We start from the raw sequence: 12,414 nt of genomic DNA, 5'->3' as shown, positions 1-12,414 counted from the left end.
GTGGCAAATATTGCACAGTTCTACCAGCTCCTTGAGGAAAGTCACAGGGGAGTCACAGGGGCACCAGTTGGGCTTGGAGCAGGATTTGCCAACCCAACAGAACCTCACTAAGTTCTCTGTGGGTATTTGGTGCTCAAGTAGCACCTGGGATGACTGAAAGAAAATTCTGTTTAACTTGTACATGTTAACTGGGGTGTGCCCCCCAGTACAAATCAGTTCTTCTCTGAGGTGGTGCTTGGCAGGGGGCTTTTCCTGTTAAAATACAGGCATGCTTGGCACAGCACAGTGAGGATGGATTATTTACTTCAGCAGGAACTAATGTGTGGAGGATTTTTCAGGTTCCTCAGTGGTCAGGAACTCTAGTCTAGGTCACTACAAACACTTCTTCATCTCACTCAGTACTTTTCTGAGTGATGCTTTGTGGGCTGCTGCCAAGGCCCAAGGTAAGGAGGGTTGCCCCAGTGTCTGCTCAGGTCAATAGCTAAATTTGTTTTTGCTTTTCTAAGAACACACACAGTGGAGTACCTTGTTGCTGTTTTCACTGAGCTCCTGCACTCTCAGAGAGAACCCTTTGCCCTCTGTTTGATGTTCCAGCTCTATGATAAAGATCTCGAGTCCCTGAAAGTTGCTAAGTATCCTCAGCTCTACCAGTTTAACCAGTACTATAAACTCTGGATACCCAAGCAATCTCAGGAACCTGTGGTATGGAATACCTGAAGTCACTGAATTCCCATAAAAACCTCACAGTTTATAGAGGTCACATTTCCATCAGAAAGAGCATTTCTGTCGAGCTAATTCTGTATTTCTTGTTGATCACGCTGGGACACAGATTTGCTGCAGGGCTTTTCTCTGATGACACAAGAGGTCTCTGTGGTGTTTGGGAGGTGGCTCAGGGCTCAGGGGTGGGTTGTACACAGGCTCCTCACCGGGCACAGCAGAGCCTGCTGCATACAGTGGCCTCAGTTCAGAGTGCCTGGAGTTGCCCCTGGCTGGGTTGGGGATCACTGGGCTGGGTTTGGTGTTTTTCTCTAAGGCCAGCAGTGAACACTACAGATTCCCTGGGGGCACTGCTGGATGGCTCTGTTCTAGCAGGACTGCACACTTGTGCTCCTGGAGCTTCGCCCTGGGTTCAGCCCACAGCTCATCTCAAAACATGGGTAGCTGAGGAGATTTTTGTTTCATATTCATCATTGTTTTTCTCTTAAGCTTTTTTTTCACTTTAAACAGTTTAAAAATCACGAGGAGGTAAACGAAGAACCTGCTGTGCCCCTGGATTCTGTATTTACCACTTTGCTAAAGAGAGCCTATGAGAGAGGAAGCAATACCCTACTGGAAGGTGGTGTTCAGACAAAATTGGCTTCCTGGCTCCCACCTGGCCAGTTTTTGTTGGGAGTAAAGCACGTGCTGTTATACCTGAAGTCCACAGTGGAGAACTTCAGCAGTGTAAGAGCAGTACTGTAATAATATTGTGGTTATGTCTGGTTTATTTTCGTGTAGAAGGTACAAATGACTTAGCTGTGACTCCTCTTGGGAATATGTGGTTCCCTCTGAGGGTGATGGAGATGGAGATGTGGCACTGCTCCTGACTGGACTTTGGATGAGAGGAAATGTGGGGAAACTGAGGCATGAGCAGTGACTGAGCAGCTTGGCCACAGTTCATGTCATGGTTCTTGGCTCCCTCCCAAAGGGATGTGAGTGTTCCTCTCCCTCCCCTGGATACTCTGGAACAAGGTAATGTCTCATAGTATTCATCTGGTCCCTAATGATCACCAGCAGGGAGTGTCCTGGTGCTGCCTCCAGGCTGGGTTGGGATGGTCCCCGGGGCTAATCCCCTGCACAAACAGCTGCACATTCCCCAGGGCCAGATCAGGTCTCGTGGTGACAGGGCTTGGGGGGGCCGGGCACCTCACTGCTGCTTTTTGGGTGTACCTTCCCAGCGGTGCCACTCCTTACCCCCTGCAATTCTCTGCCATTTTTCTGCCCATCCAGCCCCATTTCTGGCCCATTACGGAGCCTCCGACATTGTCTGGCTCTAGCAGAGGGTCCCTGTGGTGAGTGAGGGGGTTGTAAACTGAGGCACAAGAGCAGACAGGTGGCTAGGGCCTTTCTGCTTTGGCTGTGGACTCTGACACCCATCCATCCATCCATCCATCCATCCATCCATCCATCCATCCATCCATCCATCCATCCATCCATCCATCCATATCTGCCAGCTCCAATTTATAGTCCCCATTGATTCTGAAACATCCCAAATCTGGGACATCATAGTTCAGTACAGAGGTGTCACTGCAGCTACAGGGAGCCCAGGGAGGTTTTGCCAAACTGCACAGGAACCTTTCTGCACATTCTCTGTGTGACCAATGGTTAGAGCAGGGCCACAGTGCCTGTGCTTGCCTGTCCTTGCCCATCCTGGACCCACTGTCCCTCCAGGAGCACTCGGCCCCAGCACGAATTGAGGTGCCAAGAGAGCTTCCACCCAGTGTTCAGCAGGATCACTAAATGGGCCTGGGATGCCTTCTCAAGCCAACCTGACCTTGGGAATAAAGTGAGAAGGAGATCTCAGAGCTCTTGTTCCCATTTTGTGCTGAGCTGGATCACAGCCAGCCAGGTCCCTCGGCTTCCCTTGCTCCTGAAGGATCATGAAGGCCTTCAAAGATCCCTGGTAAATGGGATTTATACCTCAGCCCCATTGGAAAGTGAAAGCTGATGACCCCTGGGAAAAGCCCTTCTTTTTGTAGCTGCCTTGGGCACCCTGCCACATCTCTGTTCCTCTCCTCTCCCATCCAAATCCCTTCCCTGCGGCCAGCACTTCCAGAAAGCCTCCAGCTTCCAAAGCACAAGAAATTCCCTCCAGAGCACTGGTGGTGTTCCTCCAGGAGACGGGGACCCGCACCCTCGCCCTCCCTGCCACGCAGCAGCCCGGCTGAATCTGCCATTTCCACTCCACGGTACGTCCCTCACATCCTGCCGCCGGAAACACGTCACTGCCGAAGCGCCTTCCCGCTGCCGGAAGCTCCCGCGGGCGCTCGGTTCCCGTGCCGGCCATGAGCAAGCGCAAAGCTCCTCAGGAGAGCCCCAACGATGGTATCACCGACTTTCTCACCGGTAAGTGTGTGCGTTCGGTCGGTGCCGTGGGTGGGAAGGGCCGCGGCCCGGCTGCTCTCACCGCGGTTTTCCTGCAGAACTGGCCAATTACGAGCGCAACGTGAACCGGGCCATCCACAAATACAACGCGTACAGGTACCGCCCCCCCCCCCCGCCGCGCCCCGGCCCGGGCCCCGACCCGCTTGGGCGTTGATCGGCACTGTTTCGCAGGAAAGCGGCCTCGGTCATTTCTCGGTATCCGAGCAAGATACGAAGCGGGGCTGAAGCCAAGAAACTGGTAGGTGCTCGTTCCCGGGTTGCTGGCCGGAGAATGTGGGGCAGCCGCAGCAGGGACGAGGTGCCGGGGATTCCTGGGAAGCGGGGGGCAGCCCCGCTTCTGCCAACGCCTCTGTCCGGTACCCGAGCCAGAGTCTGGGGACGGGACAAGGTGTGGCCACTGCGTGGGTTTCAGAGCTGGAACTTGGCATCCCATCTGAGTCTCTGCCTATAGAAATACCTTCCCCGTTTGCTCTCGTACTTCTTTGTTAATTCAGAGGTCTTGATCAGTAAGAATCATAGCCTTTTTCAAACTTATTTCTTGGGAGTAACTTGATATAGCCCTTGCATTACAGTGTTTATGCCGTTTATATTGTACCATTGCATTCTTATGCCCTTTTATGGGGCAAAAAAAAAAAATCCAAGTGGTCTTGGGTGCCCCATAGTTCTTTCTGGGCTCTGAATCCTCGGTAGTTTTCCTTACTTCCCACATATAATGACTTCAAGTGATTTTGAAGTTAACTTGTTTGTACTCACTCCCCAATATTTAGGATGGAGTAGGTGCTAAAATAGCTGAAAAGATAGATGAGTTCTTATCCACTGGAAAACTACGCAAATTGGAAAAGGTGGGTTTCTTTCTCTTGTTCTGTGTTTCTCAATAGTTGCTTTTTTTGATAACTTGCAAGATAGCCTGCTCGTTTTGCACATTTCTGTTGTTATCCTGGAGAGTGTTAGGAGGTTAAACATGAGAGTGTATGGTAAGTAGAAAACAAAAATTGAGAGGCTCAGCCTCTCAAAACTGTCTATTTATGAAAATATTTTAGCTAACTTAATCAGCATGTGCAGGTCTTCTGTCAGGAGTGGAATTCTCTTGCTGGCAAGCTGTGGAATTCTGTGCTCTGGGCCTGCGGTTCCCTTGGCATGGCTGGCTAGGTGTTTTTCAGGCTGGTTACGTGTGGTGGTGTTGGGATGTGCCCTACTACCCTTGGTACTGTTTTGCGGTGACTTACAGTGAACCTCCAAACCAGAGTCTGACTAAGCTGTTTTATCTTCTCAAGGCTTCTTTTTTTGTTTGTTTGTTTACTGCAAACGGAGTAAAGGATTTGGGTTACATTGTTTTGTTTTTGTAGATTCGACAAGATGACACAAGTGCTTCTATCAATCTCCTGACACGAGTCACTGGCATTGGGTAAAAGTTTCTTATGGTGTTTTTTGGGATTTCTTTTTCCCTTTTCCTGTTCATTTGATAGACTTACAAGCAGAATTTGGGTGATTGCACATAATGAAGAGAATGAGCCCGAGCTGCTGATGTAATACCCACACTGACACACACACTGTAGTTGTGATTACAGGATTGAGTGAGACAAAAGGCTCACTTTTGTAGAATCGTGAGCTACAGACTTTGTGGTACAGGAGTGGAAGTGGGAAGCTCCTGTGAGCAAGCTGAGAGGGGAAGGAGAGAGATGCGGGTCAGGAATGGAACCGTGAAAGTCCAAAGTGGAAATGAGACTCTGGCCTCAGGGTTTTTGTAGATGGAGGAACAGAGCCTCGAAGCAGGCAACAAAACAAAAACAAGCAAACAAAAAAGCCCATCAGAATTCTGCTGGAATGTTATGCATTTGGTATTATTGTCTGAAGCAGTATTGCCTATTTGGTGTGATTTATTTAATTTTTTACAATTATACGTCACTGTATAGTTACATCAATGCTAAAAAATGTGCAGGCCGAGCTTTGGATCTCTGCTGATCAGAAGTTTAAGCTGAAAATTAGTATACTGAAAAGATATAAATGTCACAAGCAACCTCAGTCTTGGCCTTGAAAAACCTATACAGTTATAAATAATTCAAATGTCCTGTTCAGTGTTGCAAGATTATTGCTGATGCCAGATTGCCTTGTCTCCTTGCAGTCCTGCTGCTGCTAGGAAGTTTGTTGAGGAAGGAATTAAGACTTTAGAAGGTAAGTGTGGACATGGGGCCTTGGTTCACACTCCAGGAATCTTTTTTCTGTCAAGCTGCCTCTTCTACAGTGGTACTGTGGTAAAATATATGCCCTAGGCTTTGAGGAGGGTGTGTAAGAGGCTAAAACTAGTACACAGGTTTAAGGCATTTAGTACCAAACCAAAGTAAAGTATGTGCAGATTACATGGAAAGTAACGAGGACTTTGGCTGTTTTGTGCTTTATTAAGACTCTGTCAAAAGTGCTCTGTGCATTTGTGGTCATCCTATCAGCTGTTGTATCAGTAGCTTGAAATTCCATCTTTTGAGGCTGTATTCTCATTGCCTATTCTTTATGTGCATCATCTGTGCATTGGTGGAAACTTACTGTAAGATTTTTAGGCCTCAGTTAACTATTTTGTTTGGATATTTTTTCTAGATCTAAGAAAAATTGAGCACAAGCTGACCCATCACCAGCGAATTGGGTTGAAGTAAGCTTTCTTGGGTACAAGTGTTTTGATGTTTTCAATGACTCCTTCAGACACCAGGATATAATGTAAGGATGCACAGACTGAGTAAAGTCGACTTCTCTGTGTGCTCTACATGCTTTTCAGCAGTTGTTTAGAGGTTTTGTTTCATTTGGGTTGGAAGGCTTGGCCTCTATTCAGAGGGAAGCTAATATCAAGTGACTTCCTAGTTAGCTCATCTCCGGAGAATTGCTTTAGTGAGGTTGTGGTGGTGTTTCTTCACAATCTGCATAGAAGTGGCCCAGGCTGTTTTTTTATGTGCTGTGAGAAAGGTAAGACCTTTGTGTATCTCAGCTTGAGAATGCTGCACAGAATGTGTTTGTCCCTCAGTATTCATCAGCTGTTTGTTGAGTGTCTCTTTGGTAGTGGTAGTTCTGAAAGAACTATAGCCGTGTTTGTCAGAAGCCTCAAGTGAACTATATCAAGCCAAATGGTGTTTCACTTGCCCTCTTTTTCAGTCAGGCAGCATGCTGACAATCTGAGTTCTACAGTGGAAGGCAAGTATATCTGGAGCTGTATTTGAATTATGAGCTTCCATTTGGCTCCTTCCAGCAGAGGTCACCTCTGAAGATGGGCAAGGGACCTGTTCCTCCTGCTTGCTGGTGGGCTAAGTTTTGTCAGGAATGTTTTGTGTTTTCAGAGGGCTATGGAAGCGTTAAGCAATTGGTTATATGGTCGTAATTCTCCCGTCTCATAGCAGCTCTTTGTATACAGTGGAAACACTGAGACCACATTCTGAGCATTGTCAAGCTCGCAGTTGTGAGTTTTTACCATACAAGATGTTTTCTAAGATGTTTGATAAGAGTAAGGAGCTCTTTGTGGTGTGACAGCAGTGTAAGTTAGTATTTCCTCTGATTGACTCAAATTTTAAGATGCCACTCCTGCCACTCTTTCAGATACTTTTATTTTTATATTTGCAGATACTTTGAAGATTTTGAGAAGAGAATCCCGAGGGAAGAAATGCTTCAAATGCAGGTGAGAATCTCATTGTTAAAAATGTGAGGTACTGATAGCCAGTGAATGAATGACACCTCTAAATATACTTCTTTCTTTTTTACATAGGAAATTGTGCTCAAAGAGATAAAGAAGCTGGACCCAAACTATATTGCTACAGTCTGTGGCAGTTTTAGGCGAGGTTGGTACTCTGTGATCCTGTTATTTTTATTTTGGGATAATAAGCAAGACAGGTTACTATGTAGGTTGTTCAGTACAGTCTTTGCTGGAACCTGGCCTTTCCTGTTAGTATTGTCTTGACTAGCTAGTTCAGTAATGAGACACCACCTAAATTCTTCCTTCTCCACCTTTCCCCCATAAAGAGTAGTATGTTGTAACATGGATTGTTTTGTTTTTACATTAACAACATTTGTGCTTCATTGCTACAGAGTACAGCAATACTGAAATATCTTTAATATTTTCTTAGGCATGGGGAATATATACTTGACGAAAAAACAAGGTTCTTTTGCTTTAAGAGTATTTTTTTGTTTGCTAATATCTCCAATAGTGACCATTTTCTGCTAGAAAAACATGCTTACAAGAAGAGGTAAGATGTATGTTCACCAACATTCATATACATTGTCACACACAGAAGGACTTTTCTTTGCTTCTCTCTTACCTAGGTGCAGAGTCAAGTGGTGATATGGATGTTCTCCTAACCCATCCCAGTTTCACATCTGAATCGTCCAAGCAGGTGCTTCTCAGATACTGTGGATCAGTACTGTACATTGCACATAGTCTCAGAGTTGTATATTGCAGCTTCTTGTGGTTTTGTATTTGCTGTAATGTTGAATTTTTCTTTTGGATCACTGTGTTTATTTTGAGGAGTTACAATTACTTCTCAGATCCATGTATTATGTTGCATTTCTCTTGCAGAATGAATCAATATGCTTATTTTTACCCTTCTGTCCTTCCTCTTCCTGTCACACGTGTTTCCCCACCCACTTGAATTCATGTGTTTTCATAATGCAGAGCTGTAAAGCTCGCTGGTAGACTGAGCATCTCTTTGTGTAGCTATAAGATAATAGTAAACTGTCCTGCTGCCCTTTTAATCCTTTGGGATGAACTCTGAAGTAGTATTAATGACAGTGTTTTTTGGTTTTGGGTTTTTTTTCTTGTGTTCCTTCTATAGATTAATTGTTTAAAAGCTGAATTAGATTTGCCATTTCCAACAAAAGGCAATCTTATGTGGGGTATTGGTAGAAATGTTTTTTATGTTGCACGACTTTAATCGTATTAGCTTTTTTCCTGTATTATTGTTACATTTTTTTACATTTGGGTCAAGTTTTATCTAGAATAATACATATAATTATGATCATGTCCTGTACTTATAGGAGCCTCTGTCAAGTAAATAGGTAAGATATTCTTGTTTTTTGTGAAGTAATTTCTTCTTCTTTGTTATCATTGTTCCTAGTCAAAACTTTTGCGTCAGGTTGTAGAACAACTGGAAAAAGTCCACTTTGTCACAGATATGCTATCTAAAGGCGACACAAAATTCATGGTAAGAGCTTCTTTGGTGGTGAAGGATGTTGTGGAGGAGTCCTGTAATCCTTCCTGGTGCAATAAAAATTTAAGAAGCAGTTATATGCTACATTGAACAGCAGTTCTTATAACAGTGTAAAATAGTGATTCACTGTATTTTGATATCTGGCTGTTCTAGTAAAATATTTATTCAATTCAGCAGAGATTTAACTTTGCTTTCCAGGATGACTGAGAATTATTTAGAGGTTGTTTAGGGGTGGGAGAGGTAAACATGGTTCTCAAATCTGTTAAATTCCATCTGAATTTCTCACTTGCTTTACTTCTTAACAGGGCGTCTGTCAGCTGCCAGATAAAGAAGATGGAACAGCCTATCCGCATCGAAGAATTGATATCCGGTACACGCGTCAAAACCCCCCCACCCACACCCCTGGCTTAATTGTCTGCTACAGAGTAGGCGTTTGCATCAATTTTTGCATTCAGATCTTTACTTCCATGTTCAGAACGTGGCATTTACTAGGTTACTAATGACTTTGCAGAGTGGCAGCCACTGGATAGTTGCCAGTAACTACAACAGGTTATTAGCAATGATGCTGTGCTTCAAATCATGATATTCTATTCAGATTCAGAATTGTGTCCTTTTTTATCATCCTGCTTTCATGTTGATTCTCAACAGAGGTGCAAGCACTGTAACCAGGTAGTGGCTGAGCACCAGTAACTTGTGGATAAGGGTAGATATGCTGAACCTTTTGCTCTCGCATCTGGTGTGTGGGAAAATAAAATGCATGGAGTTGCAGAATGTAGACACATAAGTGTGAAGTAAACCTACACATGTCTGAATGACTGAATTCTAAATGGCTTGTTACTTCTTAGTTATATATTTGCTCTAAGTCTTCACTTCTACTTTTCTGTTCCAGGCTTATCCCAAAAGATCAGTATTACTGTGGTGTGCTGTATTTCACAGGAAGTGATATATTCAATAAGAACATGAGAGCTCACGCTCTGGAAATGGGCTTCACGATCAATGAATATACAATACGTCGCTTGGGAGTTACTGGTCAGTCTGGGCTTTTGCACAGAGTATTCTTTCTAGTTACATGCTTTGTGTCATCTCCTTCAATTGGTTACGATGTTTTGGAAATACTTCTGATAAATGCTGTAGTTTGTGAAATTTTTCACAGTGTCCTTTTTCTGTATTGGGCACCATTACAGCAAGAAGGGGCAGCCTGCTTACATATAGGCAGTTCTGTGGCACAAAGTTAACTCTGGGCCTCCGAATCTACTTAATATCTTACTGATTTAAAGATTTTTTTTTTTCTGTACCATGCACAGCACTTAATTAGTTTCCTACTCTTCTCACAGGGCATGTCATGTCCTTCAATTGCTTTGCTTTGGAGGAGAGGTGACTATATATACCCAAACACAATTATAACTGTATTGAACTGCATAGCTACATGTCCCTGAAGTTAATTTATTACCTTATTTCCTTTGACTCTAGTAAGAATCAGCATGTAAGCACTATGAAAATTTCACAGAGGGTGGGGATGTCGTTCTGGGTAGTTATTTTAGGTCTTTTACCTACAGCAGTTTTGTCTTAATCTTGCAATACATTTGTCATTTCTGAATGGTACAGACTTTCCACCTTTCAAATAGCCTGTATAATTTGCTTGCAGGAGTTGCTGGTGAGGCCCTGCCAGTAGAGTGTGAAAAAGACATATTTGACTATATCCAGTGGAAATACCGAGAGCCTAAGGATCGGAGTGAATAACTTAACTGCTTGTCTACTGTCTGCTTGCTACTGTTTGTAGCCTAGAGAGAGGTTTTCATAGCTTCTTATGAACTTGCAAAAGTGCATAGTCCTACTTTGAATGTTACTTGAGAAACTGTGTATTACTGATGTTTAACGCAAGTTGTGGCACTCCAACAGAATGCGTCGTGAAGATAAATCCTGTGTGATTTCATTTTCATATAGTCACAGAATAATTTGGGTTGCTAGGGACTCCTAAATGCCATGTAGTCTAGTCCTCCTGCCATGAGCAGGGCCATCTTTGACTAGAGAGCTTAGAGCTCTTTGACTTAGAGCCCAGTCCAATCTGACCTTGAATGCTTCTGTGGATGAGGCATCCAGCATCTCTCTTTGTATCTTATATATATAGATACCAAGCTGTATCATGAAATACTCCTAAAGAGTTTTCAACTACTGTCTGTATCTCCTCATACCTGCATTAAGTGTCTTGGTGCAGCACTGAAGCTCATGATGAGTTCTTCCTGTGTACTTCTAAAATCTTCCAGTATGGCCTGTATGCTAAGGTGGCCATTCTCCTGTTGCATGTGGCCTGTGAATTTTGTTACTAGATAAGTTGTAGTACTATTGATTGCAGTGCTCTGTTTTGTTCAGCTTGGTCTGATTAATTGATGCACTGCTACCACTCCTGTAGATTCAATCTGCCCTTTTTTATATGCAAACCTGTCAAATCTTATTTCGTACCTACCCTTTAATTGTTGGGAAAGGTAATGAGCATTTTGGATGTGAGACGAGGTCTCTTCAAGAATGCATGTATTTGGGACAGAGATTCTGTTGGTTAACTTAAAACTTTTCGAAGTAATAAACTACTAGCTTCCATGTGTTACAGAGGATGAGCACGGAATGTATTGCTGATACTGTGTTTGAACACATTGTAGCAGTAAGGCAAGTGTATTACAGAATGGCAAGCTTGAAAGGATGAGACTTATGTACATAGTCAAATTGACTAATGCTTTTCTAATACTTCTCTTGGTTTCTTAATGCTTAGCTCTCTATCAGCATCTGTGAGGGCAGAGAGGATTTTGTACATTCAGACTACTTAACTTGAACCTGAATCATGAAACAGACATAATACTAGTTCTTATTTCTATCTCACTTAAGCCTGCAGAACAACTACATTCTTAATTTGTTCTTATACAAGGAGAGTTGATCAATCTTAGTAATAGAGATTATAGGCTAATGTTCTCACTTACCCATTTCTTCCATTTTTCTTGTTGGAAGTTTTAATTGTTTTCTCAGAATGTTCCCCGGTGCTAATGCATGTAATAGTATGTAAGGGTAACTACAAGTTAACTTGGTACTGTGTGAAGTATTCTGATGCCTCATTGTAAAAATATATATAGCTGATGTATTTAGTGTTTTCTTCAGTAATCAGTGGGAATAAACAAATTGAATATTCCATCATGACTATGTAATGGTGTTTGATTACTATTTTATTAGCTGTAATTTTAGAAGATCAAAAAGAAGTAACACAAATGTTTCCTGGTCAGCACACGGCATTACACTGATGCATTCTCCAACAGCCCAGAAGACTGCGTTGTCTTGGGCCTTGAGACAGAACTTGTCAGCTTTGCAGTGTCTCTGCATAATACTGTGAAAAAGGCTTCTTGAAGAGACTTTACTTGTTTTTTGTGAACTATATAAATGTACATTGTGTCTTTTTTTTTCTCTCCTTTCTCTCTCCACTCCCTAAATCTCAGTTGTCTGGGTTTTCTTCTAGACTTGTACTAGACTGCAAGATTTTTGGTAATCACGGGGGGCAGTGGCTGTGAACGTTGTCACAGGGAATCTGCATAATTCAGCATGTACTGTAGTCTTGTCTGGGTGCATTGACAACCTTATTTATTTGTAGATTAACACTTGGGCTTGGTCAATGATACTTGCTGCACCATTCTGTCAGTGTTTGATTTTGTCCCATTTACCGAGTCTTGCCTTAAGATTGGATGGGCCTGTCTCCTCCTTTTGGTTCAGGGCAATAGGCGCCTTAAGGGGTTTGTCTGTGCAGAAGTTCCAAACGGGGCTGACAGTGAGTTAAGGAAGTTTATTGTTAAGGTAGGTGAAGGATTTAAGAGGACCTTTAGTGTGTCCGCTGAGGTCTCAGACCAACTCTGGCAGTGGGTGAGGCCGTGGGCGCGGGGCCTGCGGCACTGAGCAGCACCTCAGGCTCCTCCGTGCCTCCGGAGCACGCCTTGGGAGCGGCCGCCGGGCCCGAACGCGGCTCCGGTGCGGCGGCGGGAGGCAGGGGCGCGTTCCCGTGACGCCGCCATGCCGGGGCCGCGCGCGGGGCGGGGCGGGGCGCGCGGCCGCAGCCGGCCCG

The 12,414-nt window shown here is 44.0% G+C and overlaps 1 protein-coding gene and 1 long non-coding RNA gene across 3 annotated transcripts; both read left to right on the top strand.

Annotated features, from left to right (window-relative positions):
• The first annotated feature begins 510 nt into the window (after positions 1-510).
• LOC306813526 lies at positions 511-1,329 on the top strand. Its single transcript, XR_013776998.1, has 2 exons — positions 511-702; positions 1,228-1,329. It is a non-coding gene; the product is annotated as an uncharacterized lncRNA (long non-coding RNA).
• Positions 1,330-2,995: 1,666 nt separating this feature from the next.
• On the top strand, positions 2,996-11,496 carry POLB (DNA polymerase beta). 2 transcript variants are annotated; one of them, XM_079328919.1, is made up of 14 exons: positions 2,996-3,105; positions 3,183-3,240; positions 3,316-3,382; positions 3,912-3,986; positions 4,491-4,549; positions 5,267-5,316; positions 5,734-5,785; positions 6,742-6,796; positions 6,884-6,956; positions 7,438-7,508; positions 8,229-8,315; positions 8,627-8,691; positions 9,211-9,350; positions 9,967-11,496. In XM_079328919.1, the coding sequence occupies exons 1-14, from the start codon at positions 3,045-3,047 to the stop codon at positions 10,059-10,061; spliced, it is 1,008 nt and encodes a 335-aa protein (XP_079185045.1). In that variant the 5' UTR covers positions 2,996-3,044; the 3' UTR covers positions 10,062-11,496. The 2 variants fall into 2 exon arrangements, with proteins under 2 accessions (XP_079185045.1, XP_079185046.1); XM_079328920.1 differs by lacking the exon at positions 8,229-8,315.
• Positions 11,497-12,414: the final 918 nt, after the last annotated feature.

This window comes from Erithacus rubecula (assembly GCF_903797595.1).
Source record: "Erithacus rubecula genome assembly, chromosome: 29".
In the NCBI taxonomy this organism is placed as follows: Eukaryota; Metazoa; Chordata; class Aves; order Passeriformes; family Muscicapidae; genus Erithacus; species Erithacus rubecula.
Note: the sequence above shows the minus strand (reverse complement) of the source record. Positions and strands in the feature narration are given on the sequence as shown.